At 35.1% G+C, this 25,912-nt stretch overlaps 3 protein-coding genes across 3 annotated transcripts in view; 1 reads left to right on the forward strand and 2 right to left on the reverse strand.

The window, feature by feature from the left end:
- Window positions 1-4,391: 4,391 nt before the first annotated feature.
- LOC125671842 (uncharacterized) lies at window positions 4,392-7,501 on the forward strand. The gene is made up of 3 exons (XM_056161298.1): window positions 4,392-6,148; window positions 6,294-6,461; window positions 6,577-7,501. Exons 2-3 carry the CDS (start codon window positions 6,382-6,384, stop codon window positions 7,460-7,462), a joined length of 966 nt encoding a protein of 321 aa, XP_056017273.1. The 5' UTR covers window positions 4,392-6,148; window positions 6,294-6,381; the 3' UTR covers window positions 7,463-7,501.
- Window positions 7,502-8,150: 649 nt separating this feature from the next.
- Window positions 8,151-12,765, reverse strand: LOC125671830 (zinc metalloproteinase dpy-31-like). Its single transcript, XM_056161297.1, has 2 exons — window positions 12,338-12,765; window positions 8,151-12,273 (listed from the first exon to the last, which is right to left on the reverse strand). Exon 2 carries the CDS (start codon window positions 10,968-10,970, stop codon window positions 8,682-8,684), a length of 2,289 nt encoding a protein of 762 aa, XP_056017272.1. The 5' UTR covers window positions 10,971-12,273; window positions 12,338-12,765; the 3' UTR covers window positions 8,151-8,681.
- Window positions 8,151-25,912, reverse strand: part of LOC125668925 (uncharacterized) — a 43,677-nt gene continuing 25,915 nt past the window's right edge. The window contains exons 9-13 of the mRNA XM_056161334.1: window positions 21,808-21,916; window positions 21,293-21,515; window positions 18,418-18,479; window positions 16,448-16,580; window positions 8,151-8,365 (exon numbers count right to left, since the gene is read on the reverse strand). Of these exons, the coding sequence (XP_056017309.1) occupies window positions 8,333-8,365; window positions 16,448-16,580; window positions 18,418-18,479; window positions 21,293-21,515; window positions 21,808-21,916 (560 nt within the window). The 3' untranslated portion in view covers window positions 8,151-8,332. The remainder of the gene's footprint in view (window positions 8,366-16,447; window positions 16,581-18,417; window positions 18,480-21,292; window positions 21,516-21,807; window positions 21,917-25,912) is intronic.

The raw sequence follows: 25,912 nt of genomic DNA on the forward strand, positions 1-25,912 counted from the left end.
ATATCCATACTTCAGGTGCCTGTGCAAAAAATCGGCTCTATATTTCTAAGCCGTAGTAGAATAGAAACTATAGAAACAAGAGGCCCATGGGCCACATCGCTCACCTGAGTCACTTTAACACATGGAAAATGAATTTCCCATTGTTATTCCATTAACTTTTCAGGAGCCATGTCAGATTTTAAGAAACTTGATTCTGCACTATTTTGGGGAGGTTCAGGTACATTGAAATACTTCTGGCTCAGAGGTTCTTAAGAAAAAAGGTTTTCATAATAGTTAAAACCAATGTAAAAATAGTTTCTTTGATAATGTCTGCATCTGAGCTCCAGGTGTCATGACTGTTACACACGTGATTTTGCATTATGTCAGGTATCTTCTATGCAAGTTCAAACTTTGTGGCCCAGTGGTTCTTGATACAAAAATTAAATTTTAAAGATTATTTTCTATTCAAAGACATGTAAATATGGTTTGCCCTATTGTGACCACACTTTTATGGCCATCATTTTCACAAACTTTATTGTGCTCTATATCAGAAAGCTTCCATGTGAATTAATTTTTTAAAAAATTTTTTCCCCGCTCTGTATCCCCATTTCATGATTTAACTAACTTTATTTTGTATTTTCTCCGATCTGCGTTATCTTCCATTGTAAAAGGAGCATTTTAACAATTTTTAAATCCCCTTTACATAAGAATTTTATTCAAGTTTAGTCCAGTGTTTCTGGAATTTAAAAGTGTAACAGACAGAGATGACGACAGGTAATTGGGTATTACACATGTCAACAAGTAAATTTGAACTCTTCTGGCTCAATGGTTCTTGAGAAGATTTTTCCTATATAAATACATATAAAATGTGGTTTCCCCTAGTGTGGCCCCACCCGACCCCCAGGGGCCATGATATGAACAAACTTGAATCTGCATTATGTCAGGAAGCTTCCATGTAAAGTTGAACTCTTCTGGCTCAGTGGTTCTTGAGAAGAAGATTTTAAAAGATTTTTCCTATATAAACACATATAAAATATGGTTTCCCCTATTGTGGCCTAACCCGACCCCTGGGGGCCATGATATGAATAACTTGAATCTGCATTATGTCAGGAAGCTTCCATGTAAATTTGAACTCATATGGCTCAATGGTTCTTGACAAGAAGATTTTTAAAGATTTTTCCTATATAAATATATATAAAATATGGTTTCCCCTATTGTGGCCCCACCTGACCCCTGGGGGCTATGATTTGAACAAACTTGAATCTGCATTATGTCAGAAAGCTTCCATGTAAATTTGAACTCTTCTGGCTCAATGGTTCTTGAGAAGATTTTTAAAAGATTTTTCCTATAAATCTGAATCTGCACTATGTCATAAAGCTTTCATGTAAATTTGAACTCTTTACTTCTGGCTCAATGGTTCTTGAGAAGAAGATTTTAAAGATTTTTCCTATATACACACATATAAAATATGGTTTCCCCTAGTGTGGCCCCACCCGACCCCCGGGGGCCATGATATGAACAAACTTGAATCTGCATTGTCAGGAAGCTTCCATGTAAATTTGAACTCATATGGCTCAATGGTTCTTGAGAAGAAGATTTTAAAAGATTTTTCCTATATAAATACATATAAAATATGGTTTCCCCTATTGTGGCGCCATCCGACCCCTGAGGGCCATGATATGAACAAACTTGAATCTCCATTATGTCAGCAAACTTCCACGTAAATTTCAACTATACTGGTACAGTGGTTCATGAGAAGATTTTTAAATGACCCCACCCTATTTTTACACTTTTGTGATTATCTCCCCTTTGGAGAGAACCTGGCCCTTAATTTGAACAATTTTGAATTCCCATCAACTAAGGATGATTTGCATTAAGTTTGAATATAATTGGCTTACTGGTTCTGGAGAAGAAGATTTTTAAAAAATTTCAGTGTATTTTTACTGATTTGCTATTATCTCCCCTTGGATAAGGGGGTTGGCCCTCATTTGAACAATTTTGAATCCCCTTCACCCAAGGATGATTTGTGCCAACATTGGTTAAAATTGGCCCAGTAGTTTGGAGAAGAAATTGAAAATGTAAATGTTTAACAGACAGACGGACAGACGACGGACAAAAAGCGATCAGAAAAGCTCACTAGAGCTTTCAGCTCAGGTGGGCTAAAAATGGTGTTTGAAATGAAATCAATCTCGATTGAAGTCAGCATTTCGCAAATTCTATGGTCGTTATAACGATCTAGTTCGTCAGTACAACCTATCATTGGGTCAAATGCTGTCTGACGTGTTTCATGCCAATTGTTAGGTTGTTCTTGGCACACTAATTTTGACTACGGATAACTCCGTTTACCTGATCAAGATAGAGGACTCACGGTGGGTGTGATGACAGGTCGACAGGGGATGCTTACTCCTTCTAGGCACCTGATCCTACCTCTGGTATATACATGGATCCGTGTTTGCCCAACTCTATTTTGTATTGCTTATAAGAGTTATGAGATTGATCACTGTTCGTTATCGTCACCTTTCATGTTACTACTAAGCCTTAGATAATGTTCATGTCAAGAAGCAAGAAATCTGGTATGAAAAGCAGTCAATCGTTCAGTGCCACGATAGACAGACAGTCGGATAGGACAGTGTGTGTGTAGTTTTCGCTTCGTTTTAAGAGTCACAGCGTTTTCAGATCATTCTTAAGTGATTGGGTTTGGATACCGGGACAGGTGCTTAAAGTTTGTTTTTCGTAAAATCTGCAGTGTCATAATCATCTGCAGAACGAACAGGTCAAATTTAATCGTTTCATAAAACAATCTTTGATAAATGAGGCTCCATGTTTTATATGTGAATCATCCAAGGGATATAATTTAAAAAAAAAAAGAAGAAGTAGAAATGGGAAGGCCAAAGAAGTGGTAACTACAAGTTACCTATGCAAGGTGAAGATAACGAACAGTGATCAATCTCCTAACTCCTACAAGCAATACAAAATAGATAGTTGGGCAAACACGGACCCCTGGACACACCAGAGGTGGGATCAGGTGCCTAGGAGGAGTAAGCATCCCCTGTAGCGCAGCTACAACTTTCAATGTTCAATCATGTTACGTAATACACATTAAAACCTTGAGAAAAAATCTACAATTTGCCAAATCGATTTGTTGTGTGGCATCATCGGTACATGCAACTCACGATCGGTCTCACCTAGAGATAGCGAGATCAACCGTGGTTTACAATGTGTACATGTATTAATGGCTGCTGACAACTGGAATAAGGATCCACAAACATGTATTAATAAACGGAAAGTATTTTTTTTTTTAAATTCTTCTCAAAAGGTCCCTTAATAAGTATGTTGCTGAAAACAATGCCATTAGGAATACCTCGGCATCTTTTTGAAATCCCAGAAAAGTCACAGGGTAAAAGAAAGCGAGAGAAAAAAAGTGGGTATGAAGGAAAGCGGGAGAAGTGAGTGGGCAGGAGAAAAAGAGGTGAATGGGAGGGAAGATGAAATGGATTGAGGACAGATGGAGAAAATGAGACGAGGAAGGAAAAATTAGGAGAAGCGGTGGGAGATACATTCCCCCAACTGTTAGTTCAGCGTGAGATCACAAGAAGGGATCCAAAGTTTATGAAAGCCACCCGGGTGGTTCTTGGGCATCAACTTTTGAAGTTTTACCCAAAATTGCATAATGTAACACCAAGCTTCTTAGGTTCAACGACTTGACACTTTATCAAAAGCAAACAAAACCTCTAATCTCAATTAGTCTTACATATAAAGACCTAACGGTGATAAAATTTTCCTTTTTCTTTCACCATTTCAGTCTGATCAGATTTCAGGTACTTGAAACAATACAACACCTAGTCATAATGACTTTACACATATCGTGAGTATTAAGGAATTACCCAAATTTATACGCATATACACAGGTCAGGGGTAATCTTTGTTCTACGTATGTAATCTTTGCAACAAAAACGATTATACTGTAACCCTGTAATTAACATTGTTAAAGGAAATTACGTATAATGTGCCGAAGACAACGAAAAGTCGAAGCCCGCCTTAAAGAATTTTCATTGAAAAGTGTCAAATTCAATGGCGTCGTTTAATTTTCTGTTCACCTATATGTTCCTGCACAAATGGAGGTAAACATTGACTTGGTAAAAGGTTGCTTTAAGTTAGTATTATCATTTCAATCTAAAATTGCCGTTTAGTGTTAAAAAGAACCCGATTATATAAGTGTAAAATACACATTAAATTCCCAAATAAAATGCATAGCAGTCGCAAGTACAATAATTGCTTTCAGCGATACAATGATAAAGTTTAGGTTTGACTGTTGCTGAAACATATAATTATAGCGATTTAATTTCGCAAATAAATCTGCCCTGAAAATCTTCTTAAAGTATTAGAAACAAAGTATGTCGACTTCAATCGCAGTCTTGTGATTAAATAACGGGTGAAAGTTTGGACGACAGTATGTGCAATTGCATATCAGTACCTTTTGATTGATACTTAATCGTATACATAATGAACGGGTTAACCTACAGGCAGATTGCAGGACTCTAGGACGTTCGCGGCAGGAGACACCGGATCTCTAACAATGGAGAAGAAAGGAAGCAAAACCAAAAGTCTCCGCATAGCTGTGGACAAGTTTAATGAAGAAATTGATATGTTTGCAACCGTTCAGGACAAAGAATTCTCCCAGAGACGCGACAGTAAACGACGAAGAAAAGAAGAGATTAACAACGACAAACGTCTAAAGCTCTACCGGAAACTGTATGTCCCAGCCGTAGGCTGCCTGTTGGGTGGTTTTGTGTTGTCTATTGGGGGCACTGTGCGCGGACTAAGTGAAAAAACTTTTCTATGGAGACACCGTGAAGTTTTCTGTATCCTGGGTCCCATAATTTTGACTATTGGTATTGGATTGCTTTTGTTGTCTGTAGCTCTTGTTACAAACCGGATTGAGAAAGTCACCCGACTTGTCGCTCTCCGGAAATCCCTAAAATCTAATTCTAGTCAAAATATGTTAGCTTCTCTAAAATCATCCATGGACTCAACCAACAAGATTTGTCATTCCATCGAGGATTTAGATGAATTAGAGCAGTCGTTTACATACCTTTCAGTTAGCGAAAGGACACCAAAACGAAAGCTCTCTTCCAGCAACTCACAAGTGTCATTTTCGGATGAGGTTCATATTCATGAAATCAAACAAGACTTGCAGCAAACAACAGAAACAAAATGGCAAGACAAAATAGCAAGTACATCACCTATTTATTCAGAAGAGCCAATTGACACTAGGTTACCATATAAACGCGGTAGTATTTCGTTCCGTTTGCTAGAAGGTATCATAAAAGCACAAAGATGCAAGAAGAATGGACACAGAACTTTAGCTAAGTATAAAGATCAACTTCATTTAAAGCCAACAGGTTCTTCAAACGAGGAATCACTGCTTCTATGCAAAGAGTCTTCTCATTACAATACTAGCATGTCAAATACAGAAACAACCGCATCAACAGCAGCGAAGGAATCACGAATTCTAACTCATATTCACAGTCAGGCAGATGAAAACATAGCATTTTGTATCAATGACCAACCAAGCGGAGATGGTGACTCCGTGACACAAATCCAACATACGATAGCCACATCAACAGAGCGACCCAGGGGTCCCACCATTACCAATGACGTGAAAGAACATACAGGACAGGGAATTCCGAACCAAGGACATTCGCCATGCACGTTACCGCAGCAGAACTCCTGCAGTAAACACCCCGGTTACGGTTCAGATCAGATTTCCACGTGCACTGAGATAACAATCCTAATACACCCCCCTAACACGGCAGAAAATTGATTTCCAAGTTTCGGTGGATTTAAAATGCAGGGTGAAAAAAAAAGTTGGAATCTAAACCTGGCTAAACACAAGCGAAGGCTCTAAAAATTAAAAAGGTCGACCAGGGCCAAACGATTGTGAAATGGTCTCTTTAAACTTCACAATAGTGCAATTTGAGATATAATTTCTGTATTCAGTTACTCGTTCATAATCGGAAGCGTTGCAGTGTGCAACATGACATACAAGTTCAAAGCTTAATACAGAGCTCTCAAAATTACTAGGGATTCAATATGACAGGCAGACACTGTAGCTATGGGATAGTGGAGTTACAGCGGAGACTTGTAGGGTCGGGCCGTTTTTGGCAAGGTATCACCACATGCAAAGTTCTTATCATGCTTAGACTCAGTCCTGCAAAGTATATTAAATATTAATTTAGCGTCACAATGGTGTGATATCTGATTCTTTTATGAAATCTATCTGCCTATCTGGATATGTCTCGTGCTTTACACAGGAAATGAAGCACAACATAACACAAAGAACAATGTATGGAGTGGACAGTGTAGGACTGATCTACGGTGGACTAGATCCTGTTCGTCAACATGCTTAATATAATTAGAAGTCCACTTCATGCTTCTAAACTCTCTTTTCAATATGAAGAGGTAGACCATTTTCCAAAAAGGTAAGTACATACAATATTTAATACACGATTGCATAATTATAGAAAACGCAAAAATCACCATCTAGCTACTACTTAAACTACTACTTAAAAACTTTGCTTTTCATTGCCCATATAGGTCACCAGCAAAATACGAAAAAGTTTGCAGCTGTTTATTCCAGAAAAACCTGCGAATTGAAAGAGAAAAGGAACGAATAAAACAATTCAGTATATGGTATTCGGAAGTAGATAAATTCAAACAGGAAGACTACATCAAACGCCGCCGAAAACGAAGAGCAGAGAGAAAAGAGCGAGCACAGAAATTGTGGAAAATACACGTGCTTTTGATTCCCGTGGCGCTGCTTCTGTTACCCGGTGTGTTCCTGCTGGTGGCTTGTCATTTAGAATTCCATCACCTAGGCGACTGGTTTAAAGAGAAAAAAACAGAATTGACAGTCATTGGGAGCATATGTGTAGCGTCATCAGTTATATTGTTTATGATCGAACAAGGTCTTCTTAGTTACTATGGGAATAAGACTGGAGTTAAAATGTTTGCTCAGTTTAGAAAGACCGGAACCGATTATTTTCAGACTAAAGATATGTCACAAACTTTGTCATATTCACCAACAACTACTATTAAAAAAGAACAAACTGAATACGTTCGAGAGGATTCAATAGACACGATTGGTTCAGAAGATTTGTCTGGGGCTTTGAAAGAAAGCGACCCTTTACTGAAAAAAAATCAATCACAGTCGAAGAGACGCCCTCCAAAATTATCGGAAATTGCTGTTGGGGCGAATGGAACACATATCCTAGACTCGGTGGATACCTATGCCTCCGCTCTCACGGAGTTCACGCTCATCAGCAGCAGCGACCATTCCTCAACTTCGGAAAACTCCGCACCTTTATGTGCATCTGAATACAGTGGTGTCCTTGAAGACGAAGGTAGAATTTCAATGAGAGATGACGACATGGAGACAGTGACGTTGCAGTCGTCCGAGTCCGCGGACTTTTTACTCGATTGATATTCTTAAATGCAAATAAAATGTCTTCCATGCACTAAACCTGTTTGTTTTCGACAAATCACAGGTACAATATACTTGAGGATAGGTGATACTAAAACATCGTTATGAAAGTTTGTACAGGATTTATTATTGTTGAAACATACATCTGTGGTAAATTTTCAGTAGTATTCATGTTGATTTTTGCCTTTTGAACTAAAAGACCAGTCCCTCCGTTTGTACAAAATTTTAAAGCTGCGACACATTAAAAATTTCAAGAAATTAATATACAAAACCCTATGATGCATATTTTTCTTTCGATTTTGAAAATTTATTTTTTTTATTTTTATTTTTGCGCATCCATTGACCTTAAAATTGAAGAATACCCCATTATTTTGTTTGCTTGCAGGAGGCTTAACGCTTCACTCGGTCCTCGTTTTGTCTCAGTCACCCATTGATTAACAAGACACCAGCGATCGAGAAAGGGTGTTCTATATGACAAAATTATTAATCTAATATGAAATTAAACCAACTCCTACTCTAGTTTTGTTTGGTAATTAGAGAGGTGTTCAATTGAGCTGACTGCGTAACTATAATACCTGTACACATAACGCTAGATGACCTTTTCGGGTGAACTAATAAATGAACAATGCGTGGTGTTATAGCTCATTGCCCAATGTACAGAATAGAACCAACAGTATGACAAAGAAAATGTATGTACAATCTCTTTAATGAATACCCTACAATGCATCATTACGTCTTCCACATTAAATCTCATTAAAAAGCTAAACAATGACATTATATTTGGATTTGTTGAAATCACCGCACTTGTATCGCTCTGCTTTGTAATTGTCTTGACTACAATGTTGTTCGATTTCTTCATGTCCACCTTTGTCAGTTTTTTAAATATAAATATCCTGTCATACTCTGAAAAACGCAAATAATTAACTTGATCAAGAAAATGTCAGAAATATGTAACAAATTCAACACATATTTACTAATAGTTATAACCGGCGTCATATCACCAGAAGTTGATATCAAAAAAATATCTTATAGGCTTCACAACACAAAAACTCTCACCCATATCACAAAGAATGAAAGATGTACAAATACAAAAGCTCTCACCCATATCACAAAGAATGAAAGAAGTAAAAATACAACTTCTTGCAGTTAACAACATCATTGACACCCCCCCCCCCCCATTTCTTTCTTTTCAATACAAAAAGTAAACTTTAAGGATATTTCAACAATAACCATCAATTATTGAAATGCGTTCAATACCGACATTGAAATCGCTGTTCTCTTGCAATATTGCCTTGAACGATATCGTTGACGTCTCGCCGAAAAACGTCGATATATGCTTGGATTCTGTTTCAGCAGATGGACCACAACTTCCCCTAAAGACTGGTTCATCATAATTGTAACTTCCGAAACCAAAGTCCATACCCTCAACATGTTTCGTGACCTCCAACACCCCGCAGGCTTTGCCAGCAACGAGAGGTCTAATTATAAATTCCAAGCACATGTCGCGATTTTCGACAATTTTTAAGGGAATGTGAAATTGGGCTTCGGCTCCTTTTGATCCTTGACGCGGCACGACCGTTAAAAGATTTTCAACAATCTTCCACTGAAAATTCCCATTTGATTCGGCAATCGGGCAGTCTATAGAGGGTTCGCAAAGATATGTTCCTAAGTCATTAGGACTTTGTGTAGGAATTTCCACAGGGTCTTTAGAATGTTCACAAGATGCCCCAGAAAATTGGTCAGGACATATGCAGCTTACATCTCCATCATCGAACACGCATGTTCCCCCATTGTAACACCAGTCAGGATGCATGTCGCAATAATTTGTAACTGAACTTGATTGGAAGGAAGATAGGGATGAATTCTCTTGAGCGAGGGTGTTAGGATCGAGTTTGGCTGTAACGATTAGGTTGAAGCCTCTTCCAGATTCAGCAAATTGGTAAGATGAATCAAACTTCAGAAGCAGTAGGTGAGATTCACTCCCTGAAGGTGTCTCAATCGCTGAAAGAGAGTTTCCACAATATAGAGGCCCTGGTTGGCCAATGGAAATAGATCTCACCTCTAGCCAATGATAACATCGACCTAAGGAATTATCTGGTAGGTCAAAATCATGGCTGGTGAGCTCGATTTGCATTCCCTTTGGAGCCCTTATCAACCACACACAACTTTGCCCTACCAAATATAACTGAGGATAGTTTGGTGACGAGATTGACTTTTGGTCATGTTCACTCTGCAGCTCTATACTCCCACCACAGCTGCTTCTAACTTCTTCACACCGCTTGCCTTGAATGTAATCTGGACACCTACAGGAACAAGTATGGTCCAAGAACCCCGAATTCAAGCACTCCAAATCTGGACATGAATTTGCACATTTGTAAGCTTTTATTATTGCTTCCGTATCATAAAAGGATAAAGAGTTCTCTTGCAGTCCTAGAAATTCATAATCAACATCTCTATATTCAAGTGTCTTTTCACCATCCTTTGAAAATGCAAAGATGGAATAGTGCATTAAAGATGAGTAATCGTAAGGAATATTTTGGTTATTGGTCTCTTCCTTGGCCAAGTTCTGATTGTCTTTTCCTCTCAAAACGTGCTCCCAGTACACAGTGACATATCCATCCCTATCGCTGCGACTCTGCTCGTGGGTCATCCCCAGCGTATGGGCCATTTCGTGAAGAACTACATGGAGAGTGCAGTGACTGGATTCGATATTGATAGGTTGACTAGTCAGTTCAGGTTCATAAAGATGCCCATATTTTGTCACCTCTATATTTCCAACATATGATGAACTTATCCCACTCATGAAAAATTCCACATGGTCTTGGACACTGTCTGAATATGGTTCCCATCTGACACAAGTGTTATTATGAAAAACTGCAATGGCTGTGAGTATTTCCTGTCTACACCCCCTGTCCACATTTTTGTTGATTTTATAAGGAATGATGCCATTGGTCCATATACGATTTTCTCCTTCTAGAAAGCTTCTTCTGTGACTCGCCAGAGTCTTCTCCTGTATTGGTTTGGAATGGTAATCATGTGTGTCTTCTTCTAAAAGGTCCTCTGCAATTTTACTAGTTCTGGGGTTTACTGTGTCAACTGCCTTGTATGTTTTCGAATCACGATGATCCACCATTCTCATCAAAAAGTTCCCACTCTCTGTAGATTTCATTACACCATTGTTACTAATAGACTTTCCTGTTCCAAAATGACTTTGAGGTACCGTTGAGTGTGATTCTGGAGTCTTCTGTGTGACTAAACTTGCCTCTTCTTTCTTTACTTTGGACAGATATTTAGATTTTTTCTCCTCTGCATATTGCATTAACAGTCCCTTTAGTTTTGCTAGAGAATCTGGACTGTATTCTCTGTTTTTCTTCTGAAATCCTCTATTTTCCCGTTTGACCAGCAATCTATGTAGTAAAGTTTGACTGGCTTCATCTGTTTCCATTAAATGTGCATATTCACAACAAATGATAATAAAGGCAAAAAATCCAAAAGCTTTTACGCACATCTTTCAATACGAAGTCAAACAAAGATGAATTAGCATTGACAAATGTTTGCTGGATTTAAAACACCACTCTATGACAATAACATCTCTACACCTACATAAAAAACAGTCTATATACACTGGTTGCACATGCTTGAAGAATAAAGCCTTCTATTGAAACCACATGATCTTTAATTGATTGGAATCCAACATTAAGAAAATCTTTAAATCAAGGAAGTAGATACAGGCACATTCAAATAATAAAACAAATTGATTAATCTTTGTGTACATTATATCACTTGCCAGTTGTAAACACATGCAGGTCATATTCATGTTAAATGATTTTTGTACAGATAATCCAAAATTTAAAAAAACAACAACAACCCACAGCTTTGTGATATTCCATTGACTGCTTGTTTTAGAGTTTTCTGGGTGACCAAGGTAAACACATATTTCAAGGCAGGAGGTAGGATAGGTACTACTGATTTGATTTATTAATAATCAAATACAATTACAAAAGGATATTTGTAATACAAGTACAAAGGGATTGGAAACAAGTTCTAAAAACTTCGACCATCCTCTCCCTACAAAGAAGACTTCAAAAAGCCATTCAACAGAATACCACAAAATATTTCTTCCTCTAGCTACTACTTTTGACTCATTTTAAATTTCAATTAACACATATAAATCTACACACTGTGTAACTACCAGGATCTATCCTTCATAAAATTTAGAAATTTTAGTCATTTTAATTCTTTTTTCTTCTTCTTGATCACATTACCATTCCGAGAAGTTTAAAACTACTGTATTTATCAAACAAAATCTTCATACACAGGTCAAATGAAGAAAAAATACCGCATAAGTGGACATCTTAACGTGACTTTTCCATATTAAAAGTAGGATTGGGTATATACATTTAGTGCGAGCTAATTTTAGCGACTTTATTATCCCAGGAAAAGTAACTATTACCTCCTATATGGAATAAATGGCTAGCAATATTCAATTTCAGTGATCTCATCACTCTCACTAATAATGCCAAAATTAAATCCTCGCTAAAAATTCTGCTCATACGCTACGACTACTGGTGATGGATTCTTCTAATTATGGAAGCAGATGTCATTATTGATATGTCACTTTTCAGTTTGATTTCAGACAAAGAATTATCCATCATGATGGACATTGCAGTATAACGCCCAAACATACCAGTGAAACTGCAGCTAGTACCAATACAAAATATTATAAACTTGATACGGTAAATAAAATAGCAAAGTAACTACTGTGTACATGTACACTGTTCCAAGTTTTAAGACCTTAATTACATATATACCTACCAAAATTAAGGCCACATAGATCCTCCTAAACAAGTTTTAAGACCTTAATTACATATATACCTACCAAAATTAAGGCCACATAGATCCTCCTAAACAAGTTTTAAGACCTTAATTACATTTATACCTACCAAAATTAAGGCCACATAGATCCTCCTAAACAAGTTTTAAGACCTTAATTACATATATACCTACCAAAATTAAGGCCACATAGATCCTCCTAAACAAGTTTTAAGACCTTAATTACATTTATACCTACCAAAATTAAGGCCACATAGATCCTCCTAAACAAATTTTAAGACCTTAATTACATTTATACCTACCAAAATTAAGGCCACATAGATCCTCCTAAACAAGTTTTAAGACCTTAATTACATTTATACCTACCAAAATTAAGGCCACATAGATCCTCCTAAACAAGTTTTAAGACCTTAATTACATATATACCTACCAAAATTAAGGCCACATAGATCCTCCTAAACAAGTTTTAAGACCTTAATTACATATATACCTACCAAAATTAAGGCCACATAGATCCTCCTAAACTATTTTTACAAAGTCCTGCAATATCAAAAAGTGCACATTAGACTAAAGAATAGTATACAGAAAAGAGACACATGGGTTACACCATTCACCTTAGCAGGTGCATTTCCCATGTAAACATCAAATTCCAATATGTAATGGTCAAACCAGGGCCATGATATCCACTTCATGATCATGGATATTGACAAATTCTACCCGTGTGGTTCTTGAGAATTCTCCAAAGGTAATGGTATGAACAGATACTACATGACGATACATATCAAATTACCATATTATACCTGTGCAGTTCTTTTCAAATAATTTTCTTCTATACATTCTAATAGAAAACTTTAAACCTTATTGTGGCCCAAACTTGGTCACTGAGGTCAAAGTTTGAACAAACCTGAATTTACACTACATGCATCTTGACTTGACAAATTGTATTGTGTGTCTTTGAGCAGAATTTTGATGAAGATTTTTCCTATATATTCCTATGACAAAACATTTAACTTTAAACCTTTATTTTGGCTACACTCGGGTCCTGGTTGGAAAAACTTTAATCTTCATTCTAAATATAAGCTTTTTGCAAATTTTGGCTTTTCTGGTGCAGTGGTTCTTGAGAGGATTTTTTAAACACCCCGCCACCACAAATTTCATATTTGATGAACAACTCATTGCTAATTATCATTCTGGAGTTTCTCTTCAAAACACTGGAGCAGAGACTTTTTATGATTGTACCATTTTAAAACATTTTGGCCCTATCCCAAAGGAGACCGAGACTAGGAAATTCCCATTTTATTCCCTTTCTCCTAAAGATGCTAAATACCTAATCTGGTTAATATTGGATCATCAGTTTCAAAGAAGTCAAAAACAAGGGCAGCACAAAGTTAATGCATCTTTTTCTCTGTAGCAATTTTGAGAATTGCTAAGATTACCAAAAAACATTCACTGCTGCATTGAAAAGCACCTTACTGCTGCACTCACTAAGTATTTTGACATCACAATGCAACTGTACACCAAAATGTTCAAAGATTTCACTGGATTGAAAGGAAAATGTCATAATATTTCAGTATTATTCACTTTCCATTTTTATTTGTGTATTACCAAGCACTTTTCATGAAAATGTGATGGTTTATCTACCTGACTGCATTAAATTTCAATTCAATTGTGGTCCTACCCTGGCTTTGGGGGGAAGGGGAAGGGGGTCATGATGCAAACAAGCTAAAATCCATACTACAAGAGGACACTTTCATATTGCTGGGATACATTTTACCCTTGTAGCTCTTGAAAAGAAGATTTAAAACAAGACATGATTCTGAAACATTAATGCTCCCATATGGCAGCAAATTAATTCTAGTATTAAAAGAAAGGTCCTGTTACAAAGATTACACATATGTGTGAAATATGAAAGCCCTATCACCAAGCATTCTCAAGTTATGACCAAGGTTATAGTTTTTAAAAAGTAGGTCAAAGTCCAATGTGAATGTCAAGGTCAAACATTTTGGTACCAAAAGAAGGGTCTTGTCACAAGGAATATATATATGAAATATGTAAGCCTTAACACTAACCATTCAAAAGTTATAGCCAAGGTTTAAAGACTTTGCTGACTTAAAGACAGATGGAAAGACCAAAAACTATACGCCCCAAAATCTCCAATTATGGGGGCATATATATTTCTAGTTGAAGCGGTCAAGGGTTTCTTAGAGTACTTGAAATGTGAAAAGTAATGATGACAGTGCCAACAGGTGATGGACAAAGTCTGAAAAGCTTATTGGAGCTCAAGTCAAAGTAAGCCCTTTCAACACTGCACATTGCCAAAAGCTCTAGATATTTGTGTAAGATGGTCATCTTAAGGTACATCATTGTAATGGGCCTGAATGATATATTAGGCCATCATTAAAAATATTTTTGTTTGATGTACTCCGACTCACATTTTTCAAGGTGGTCGGTAGGTAGATTGGGTTTTTATTTTTAACGTCATGAAATTTAAAATATTTTCTTTTAAATAAAAGGAGAATTTTCTATTTTTCAAAGGAACTAAAAAAAAAAAGAGAAATTTTAAATTGATGAAAAAAATGATCAGGTAGGAGTAAAGAGGTAGGTACAGTTTCTACTGTCATATGGCCCAGAAAATAGATACTTTCTACAGGGGTCCCAAAATCTGGCATTCAAATAAGGAATATATAAACAAATCAAAACTACGTTTAATTTGATCCGAAATTGCTTTGTGTTGTATGACAGGAGCGTGAAGTTGGCAGAAAATTGACAAAAATGCTAAAATCAATGACAAATTTCATAAATTCAGGGTGTTTTCCTTTCAGAAAACATACAGCCCATATGTCGAGCAAATTCATATTCAAATACATTTTTCGTCTTCTCTTGATACACAATATATATTTATTGCATTTTGCTTGACGGATGGGCACACTTTTTCGTAAGCAATAATCTGGATCAAATTTAACAGTTATCAAACTCTTTTTGAAAAAAAGGTGGGAAAAACTCTTATTCATGACGTAATAATGCTATATAATTAGAAATAACTTTGATTTTTAAGTTGAGATAGTATACTTGGAATGTATTTAACTTATTCAAAACACAGATCAAGCTTGATTCAAGACACATTTAAATCAGAGAAATTTTTTGGGCCTTTTTATGTACACAATTGTACCTTGTTCTTTGACGGGTCGGTTGGAGTACATCAAACAAATCGATTTTTATTTTTGGCCTTACCAACTGATAACTGATTTTAAATTTGTATAAGTAGTCAAATATATTGATCCTCTCATCTTGTTCAGGTGTGATGTTGTGTGTTCTTTTCTCTCAAGTGCAATTTAACATGGGGAAGCAAACACACTAGAAAACTGGCACTCAGAAAAGTTCCGAATTCCCTCCAGTGACCTTTAATCTTTTATATCTAACTAGGAAACCAGATCTTTATGCAAAATATCAAAATTCATGAAACTGTACTTTCCCCTTCAATATGCATTAACAGAAGAATAAAAAATAGAGCCTGGATCCAATCTCTTGAGGTCTGAATTGCAGTACATTTCCGGAGGTGGACACCTAATGTATCTAACAACATCTGTACATTTATAGAATAATAGTTGATGAGAAACGAAGAGCCAACACCTTGGGAAATGCTGTGAAACCAGTAAACATAAATATACAATACATTTCCTATGGTTAGGGATCTCATATAAAACTATTTATACAATGCACTAGTCCTATGATTAGGGATCTCAAACTATTTATACAATGCACTATTCCTATGGTTAGAGATCTCATAAACTATTTATACAATGCACTATTCCTATGGTTAGAGATCTCATAAACTATTTATACAATGCACTAGTCCTATGATTAGGGATCTCATAAACTATTTATACAATGCACTAGTCCTATGATTAGGGATCTCATAAACTATTTATACAATGCACTAGTCCTACGGTTAGGGATCTCATAAACTATTTATACAATGCACTAGTCCTATGGTTAGGGATTTCATAAACTATTTATACAATGCACTAGTCCTATGGTTAGGGATCTCATAAACTATTTATACAATGCACTAGTCCTATGGTTAGGGATCTCATAAACTATTTGTACAATGTACTATTCAAAGTTTGACTACAGCTACAGTATGTACCTCACCTCTTCCTCAATAGTGGAGAGTCTCGTCATCCTTGTTTTATTGTTTGTGATGAATTTCTGAAACCCAAACATCCAACTGCTGATGTCACATACCCTGGATTCACTCTCAGCTTTCTCAATTTTCTCCCACAAACTACAATGCATTAAATAGCATTAATTTAATCGGTAGTTTCCTTGTATTATACTGTACACATAATTTGGTGAAATTGTCATTAAGCTTCAATTCTAAAATGTAAAATTGTGGGTGTTCCACACCTAGGGTCTTCAATCTATATTAATTGGAGAGAAAGGAAAAAAAATGAATTAAAATTTTTGTGTACAATTAAAATTAGATTGATTTTACATCAGTCACCAGGTAAGACATGGTACATTCGTTATTTTCCTAATGCTTACAAAATATAAAACCTAATTCAATGTTAATGATAGTCAATTACAAAATACTGACACATTGTACAACGGGAGTATAGAAACAGTGGATAGATATTATGTGTTAAGATAGTGAAAATTTACCCATCTACGAGGGTCATTCAAAAAATACGTAGACAATGTCTTTTTTTTCAAAAATAAAATTCAACACATTATTGTATTTAAATCATTTATTTTATCGACCTAGTATGTTTCATTCTATTTGATCATCATATAGTATCCGTGATATATAATTTTAAATACAGTATGTTCTTTCGCCACAAAGCATCAATACAAGAGAGAAAAAAACCTACATCAAGCTTCACTTTTCAGTTTCTCAAAATATTCTCCCCTACATTTCACACACAGTCTGTGGCGCCTTCTAGCTTTATTGTCTAGGCATCTAGTGGGCTGCAGCTCGTCTCTTTTCTGAATGTTTAGTAAGAATAGTGAAGACGGTGCCGGAGCTAACGTCAAAGATATCTGATAATTCCGCAATAATGATGCGGCCATCATTTTCCATAGCATTACCTTTTCTTTTGACAAGTTCTTCACAAATGATTTGTTTCCTACCGGGACGTTCGTCATCCAATATAGAGTCTCTACCATAAGAAAATCGTCTATGTCATTTATACACTAAAGCACAACTCACTTTTGACATACCATCCTCTTCTTCCAGCATTTTAACAGTTTCTATTCGAGATTCACAAAATTTTATGCCCATTCGCTGCTCCATGATTTCCCGCGACGTCATGTTTTTCACCTTCACGAAAGAGAACTACCTGCCTTCTGTAATTGATTTCCATTAAACGCCTTGACATATTAAGTCAAAACTTCGCTTATAAAAAGATGTAGTAATTCTCTACTAGTACGTATAAATTTTATTCTGTTTTAGTGCCATTTTTGAGATTGAATATTGTTTAACGTCCCGCTCGAGAATATTTCGCTCATATGGAGATGTCACCACTGCTGGTGAAGGGCTGCAAATTTTAGGCCTATGCTCAGGGCTTATGGCTATTGAACAGGGAGGGATCTTTATTGTGCCACACCTGCTGTGACATGGGACCTCGGTTTTTGCGGTCTCATCCGAAGGACCGCCCCATTTAGTCACTTCTTATGACAAGCAAGGGGGTACTGAGGATCTATTCTAACCTGATTTGACGATTAACATTATATGATGCATTTTTGTATACGACACAATTTTACCATGCGTCATGGACTCATTTTTTGGTTTAAATTTCTGAAATATTTTTTGATATATCGTAACATATCTGAATTTTCTTTAATATAATCAAAATCATTTATTGTCTGATTATGTCTTTCAATTTTGGATGTAATACTACATGTAGTATGATGTTCAGAAAAAAAGTTGTGACAAAAATCTACATATTTTTTTAATGACCCTCGTACAACTGATATATTTAACAGTTTTTAACACATGATCATGATGATTTAAAACAGTTGAAAGTATCCTCTGATCGTGCTGTAAAAATACTGCATCACAAATGAAATATTTCATACTGACAAGTTAGATGAAATCATGGAGAAGGATGTAATTTTCATACCTGTCCTGTTTGTTCTGGATACTCTGTAATTCTCTCCTTAATGCTTGAACATTTTTCCTGCTCTGTAAAAAAAAAAAAAGAAAAAAAAAAGGAAGGGTAAAATCAAAGTCTGACTGGAATACATCAGATTTTGCATGAACATGTAAAATGTTCTAATGCAGCTCATTTTCATTTTTTCTCATAGGAAGATGATGTATTAAAAGTCATACCAGTATTCAATTCAATAATGAAATAACTGCTCCCTATTGGGGAGATCTGTAAAGTTACACTAAGACACGTTTCTTCGTATGCTGTTGATAGATTTCTATTCAGGTATATGGTAGTTAATTTGAAAATCTTTCTTGCATTTTTTTCATCTTCAACAGGTACATGTACATGTATATCAAAGATTGTTTTCTCCTGTCAGTTTTTCTGCAAGATAATTTTAGTATTTTTCATATTGAGAAGTATATAGGGGTGTTCACTGAAATTACTTGTAGTAGTAGAAATACACGTCTACCTAATTTCTTCCTCCATGCCAGCACGACTGTTAATTCTTTTTAATATTGTGTCAGAGCATGGTAACACTCTCCATAGTGTGTAAATTTACGTAAGAATATCATTAAGTCTTCCTGTAAACTAGAGTTATTGTTACTTACATGAGTTATCTACCCCTTGTATGTTACTTCAGGAAAATAGTGACTGAACAAAACTCACAAAAATGGCCTCTAATGATGGAAACTACTTTTAGCTCAAAGCAATGCAATTCTGAGCAATTGCATGAATTTGAACAAAACAATGCACCTTTACTGAACCTTTCTATAGCACCCATGGTCATGTCAGTCCTATAATTGAACTATATTGTCACTACCCATCTCATTGAACACTAATTTAAGTGGTCAAAAACCAATGTTTACAAAATTGGCACATTCTACCCGCTCTAATGAAAAGATAACATTGGCAATGAACAATAACCCAGGTTTATACAAATCCTGAATAATAAATTCATAATTGTACTAAATTATAAACAGCAAGGAACAATAATCCAGGCTTATAAAAATTCTCAATTGTACTAAATTATTAACAGAGTCCACAACATGTGGAAAAATCATAATGTGATCTAATAATAGCTACAGAATGAACAATGAAAACACATTTCTGCGGCTCTAAATTTTTTTTTAAAATAAAACCTTTGATAAATATAAATTCTCAAAAACTTCTGAAAATATATTGAACAATCTGATCTAATCAATAATTGTAAGGAGAATTATAATGGTGCTCTGTAGGTACATGACTTCAATGTGAGAACTTTTAGCATTCTAAAAGCTGAACAATTTAATTTGTTGTTGATTCAAATACAGCTTAGAATGACTCTCTGAGGAGTCTTGTCAATATATGGTTAAGAAAGTTTTTATTTTATTTTTTCCATTGATATCTTTGATGAATCCGAGATATGCAGAGCCCCAAAAGTGTGCATTTCCTTAGCTCACACTCTTATGCTTCAGATCACCATTATGACCTTCCACACAAAAAGTAAGAATACCTTCTTCAAATTAGAATTAATTTCTTTGACACTTTCTTTACTTTCAATCTGGAAAAAAAAAGAAAGCTATGTCAATCCAATGGAGTGTTCTCCAGATGCAGGAGAATGGGGTAGGGGTGGGGTTCTCTCAAGTAAAGCAGTAAAACAACTATTTTCAAAACATAAACAGAAGATTTTTTTTTTTAAAAAAAAAAACCAATATTTTATTATGTATGAAACATAAATGGATTAGGCAGCAGGCTTGCAGCCTATATAAGCCTTCTCCAATAAGATACAAGGTGATTACATGTATGTATAATGATGAGCATGAGTATATATACAACAGAAGATTTGTGTATTGACATAAATTTCTATTCATAATATAATTGTCTTTTATAATTATTTTCAATTTGACACATGTACATATGTAAATCATATTTTCAAAACATTATACAATAATTTATTCCTCATATCATAATAGTTATAAAATTGTGAATATATGTATATCTATAATAATAATCTATGAAGCAAAATCAAATATTAGATGGGGAGCAATGAAAATTTTGTACACAAGGAGTTCTAAAGTTTGATGAAAATCAGAGAAAGGTCCTAGAGACAATCAAACAGATGGACTATAATGACATTCCACCTTGATCTCTTTTTGGGCATAATTTCCCCCCCCCCAAAACCAAGCACATACTATGTGAATTGACGATGCAAACCAAACTATGGAGGATATGTATAATAATATTTTGAAATTGAAAACTTTCAAATTTACTTCATTTAGTGAAAAAATGCAGTTTTAGTAGAAAGTAATCTGAATTTAAAACCCCCGCTGGACTCGAACAGGCAATGATCTACAGATCAAGTTCAAGTTCTTTATTATCCTTGAGCCAAACGGCTCATCAGAAACAGAATAACATAAATATGGTATATACAGACATCACACAGGAGAGTATACATAAATAGAACAAAAGCTAAATTAAGCATCTCTTTATAAACATGCTAAATACAAGTATTTACCTAAATTAATCAATTCTTTGACATTTTGAACACTTAGTAATTGAACCAGATCAACAGTCAACATGTTAACTGAGCTACCCAGCTAGGCATGTTTTAAAAGGAAGTCAGCCATTACGACAAAGTAGTATACATCCTTCACATTGCTCATGAGTTAAGAATAACCCTACTTTTGTACCTCTGATTTAATAATCTGATTGATACTGTGTTCAATTCTAAACAACTCTATAAATATATATGAAATATATACATCTGTGTATCTGCTGTAATATCAGCATTAATCTGTGAAAGAAATGTGTATCTCACCTGAGACACAATATCAGCATTAATCTGTGAGAGAAATGTGTATCTCACCTGAGACACAACATCAACATTAATCTGTGAGAGAAATGTGTATCTCACCTGAGACACAATATCAGCATTAATCTGTGAAAGAAATGTGTATCTCACCTGAGACACAATATCAGCATTAATCTGTGAGAGAAATGTGTATCTCACCTGAGACACAATATCAGCATTAATCTGTGAGAGAAATCTGCTGATGGCTCTTTGTTGTGGCTTCTCTTTGAAATTCTCTCTACAAATATAACAAAATTGGAATAAACTTATCTTATCTTATAACACAGTCATTTATTCACCAATATTTAACTGTTTAGACAATTATTCAGTGCATTTAATTCATAAATTTTTTAGGGGGCTACTTTTTTGGGGTTTTTGTCGACCATCGATGTAATTTCACCTAGTGAGGAGAAATACCCTGGGAGATGTTGCATTCCTGTTTATGTTTAATACGAAACTTATCACTGTCTTACTCTGAGGGAGAAGAAATCCAATATTAAAGTATGTCTAGGTTTAGACGTGATACTAACTTGCATTTGTTTAATGTTTCTGTTATACAGTGCATAATGACATCAAGGTCCATCACATTTCTCTTAAGACGATCACCATCTCTTCCTGTCCACATTTGCATAATCAGTTCTGTGACCAAAAAATTCATAAACATGATAAACAAATAAAAAATCAATCAATCAAACATTACAAAACTGAAACTTACTAGGGCTGAAATGACTCTCCAAACTGTCTTTATGATGCAATAAACATCATGATACATTGATAGTGATACCGTTATTTTCAATTCGTTACACTTAAATAATGTCTAGATTGAATGTTCAGTATTATACAGAGATAAAACAACAATGAAACTTCTTCAGGAGTTATAATGTTTATTAACCAATTGGTAAATAATGAACGAAAAATTAAACATGCAAAGATGGAATTCGTCTGACATATTACTTATACAGACCCTGAAGCGTACTACTACACCACTTGCACGGAACGAAACGAAACGATTCTTGCATGGAACGGTTTGCACGGAATGTGGAACGCTTTGCACGAAACGAAACGATTCTTGCACGGAACGGTGAACGGTTTGCACGAAACGCTGAACGGTTTGCACGGAACGATTTGCACGAAACGCTTCCCATTTCCTGAACGGTCTACACGATTTGCACGAAACGGTAGGTGTGGCTTGCATGCTTTGTAAATGATTGTGAATGGTTGACATGAAACGGTAGGCGTGGCCTGCACGCTTTAATTATGACTAAACAGTTGATAATAATGACTAGTAAAATTAAGCACTAACATTTTACATTTATTAGGTTTTGGTCATTTTTGGGAGGAAGTGAAAGTGGATTTTTTAATTCATATACAATAATTGACGGAAGAATGCGTGAAAAAAAGAGAAACACACAAACAAAATATGGGATTTATCGAACTCCAGTAAATGTGCTTTGTATCGAACATTTTATTGATGATATAGATGTTCGATTATTGATTGACAAAACAGGTATTAATCATGTATATACGTGAGCAAAGAATAAAAAATTTATCACCTAAACAAATAAAAATTAAAAATATCTTTACTTTTAAACAAACCTTTAGAAAACTCCGTACTTTCATTAAGAAAATAATGAAATAAAATGTGCTCCCCTACCTACGGAAGCGTATTAGTGCCACGTTTTTTATTTTTATTTTTTAATTTTGACACTTTAATCTGTAAAATTTACACTTTAAACTGTAAAATTTACACTTTAAACTGTAAAATTTACACTTTAATCTGTAAATTTTACACTTTAATCTGTAAAATTCACACTTTAATCTGTAAAATTCACACTTTAATCTTTAAAATTTTACACTTTAATCTTTAAAATTTATACTTTAATCTTTAAAATTTTACACATTAATCTGTAAATTTTACACTTTAATCTGTAAAATTTATACGATAATCAGACCGTGTTTTACATCATGGCCATTGCTTGTGTACTGTTAGGTAATGGACCAGGATAATTTAATTGGGGTGTATTTTAAACAGGGCATACATGTTATATAAGGGAAAAAAGGTTCCTTATTTTAATAGTTTTGGAACAGCTATTGATCATATCTCACACAAACAAGTGATAGGCAAATGACCTGTCAGACGAAGGTCATTCCTCGGGGTCATTTTGTAAAGGTTAAGGTCACTCAGCACATACTTATATATATATTAAAACCCTTCATTCTAACAGCTGTTGATCATTGTGCAAGCCATGCGCCATATGAAGTATTTCATTGGTGAGATGCAATTCGGGGAGCATCCATTAGTTTTACTGATATTCCTGGGTTTTTTTTAATGGATACCTTACTTTCCTCGTCATATCAACAGTTTTATAGTATATTGCCCTCACGCACAAGAATTAATATTAAAAATCGCTTTTGTACTAATCTGAACAAGTTAGATCAGGAGAGAGAGAGAGAGAGAGAGAGAGAGAGAGAGAGAGAGACCACACTGGATATTTTTCTCCAACGAGGCAACCAAATGATGTTATATAGAAAAACGTAAATTTTACAGATTAAAGTGTAAAATTTACAGATTAAAGTGTGAATTTTACAGATTAATGTGTAAAATTTACAGATTAAACTGTAAAATTTACAGATTGAAGTGTGAATTTTACAGATTAAAGTGTAAAATTTACAGATTAAAGTGTAAATTTTACAGATTAAAGTGTAAAATTTACAGTTTAAAGTGTAAAATTTACAGATTAAAGTGTCAAAATTAAAAAATAAAAATTAAAAACGTGGCACTAATACGCTTCCGTACCTACCTAGAATGTCCATACTTCACATTAATAATAACACGATTTTTTCTAACTTGATAAATACTTTATTACACGCATGTATTATATATATAACAGCTTTATGTCTTTATATTTTGTATACCATTGCATAATGGTGATGAGATCCAATAAATTGAATTGAGTACATGTAGTCTTGAAATATCACAAAGTATACAGTTGACGATTGAAATAAAAATGCAGACGTTTTCTTGTTTATTCAGTGACTCACAAACTTGTGCGTCTTCTGAATGAAAGTTGTAAAACAAACGTTCTAGGTTTTGGTCAGTTATAACATAATACCGGGGTAAAATTCATCTCATCTCCGCTAGCAATGGGTTTTGGGTCAACTGTGCCTTCGTGGACGAATAATCTTGGCTAGCAAAGATGGGGAAAAAAATGCCTACATGTAGATAGTGCGCTTGCATAAACATGTATTATGAAGGTTAAATCGAAAAATTATCCAGTAAATTCAATGATGTTGTAGTATATATAGCTTGTATTTATTTTATTTTTGACTGAGAGGGAAATAGACAGCTAAGCACGTAACATCGTTTTAGAAGGAAGGGGGGGGGGGGGGGGGGGGTACTCATTCATTAGTCCTTACCCGTGCCAGTGGAAAAATTTAATGTGTAAAGAAAACAATATGGGAAATTAATAAAAATATATCACAATGAAAGGGGATGGATAATTAATCAGAAAGAAATTGTACTTTCAAGATTTATACTGAACGTAAACTTCCAGTCATGAATATTATAATCAATGATTACCAATGCTCTCTCTCTCTCTCTCGCTTTCATCATCTAATGCATCTAAATTTTAAAATGATTTCATATAGCAATTAAAGATTTTAATAATCGATAGCGTATATGAATAAAAGCAAATAATCGTTAAGTCATTTCTGTTTATATTGGTATTAGTCTTTTTTCATGAACTAGTTGCATTTGGCACCGAGGTTTTACATCCTTAATATTGATCACAGGCACGTAGAATCAGAAAGGGTGTAATATGAAAGCTAGGGATTTAGTCTTGTGGCGACCTACCCACTGTGCGATTTAAGAAATTGAAGTCGGAAGGGGAAATTGAGACAGTTCCAGACTACTACCCCCCCCCCCCCCCCCCCCCCCCACACACACACGTACAGGTTTTCGTAATTGGATAATTTAAGCACCATTTTTTGTTGTTATCTTATTGCTTGTCAAGAATTTTACCCAACTTAACCGGCAACATACCCCTTCTGATACATTGAAAAATATAAGTAATGTTAGCATGGGGCTCTATAAAGTTCAATCTGCAGTTTGGCCATACTTCGTCATTCAATAACTTATTTTAAAAAAAAAAAAATGTTTGTCGGGTTAGCGGTACTATGATGTATGACTATAACAATGACCTGTGTATAACTTGTACATTCCATGCAAATTCGAAGGGTTTTTCACCTCAGTAGAACAATTGGGGGTCAGTTAATCCGTGTATTTGAAATCAACAGAAGCGCTTGATTTCTTGCTGAATATATTTCACACTTTTCATAAGAAGTTAAAACCCAGACTAGCTAACTGTAATTTAGTTATACTGTGACAAAGAACCTAGGAATTTGCATGGTATATATACTTATTATACAAAAATCATTACATTATCCAGGCACTCTCGATGAACATTTTTTAAAAAATGAAAACCTCTATCAAAGTACATTGAACATAAGTCTCGGTCAAATGTAATGAACTCGGGATTTTAAAAACAAATCATTCGATGGTTTGCTTTTGCTTCTATTAATTATGTAATAAATTAATTCCAATTTGTTAATCATAGAGAGAGAGAGACAGAGAAA

Source organism: Ostrea edulis, chromosome 4, assembly GCF_947568905.1.
Source record: "Ostrea edulis chromosome 4, xbOstEdul1.1, whole genome shotgun sequence".
Lineage (NCBI taxonomy): Eukaryota > Metazoa > Mollusca > Bivalvia > Ostreida > Ostreidae > Ostrea > Ostrea edulis.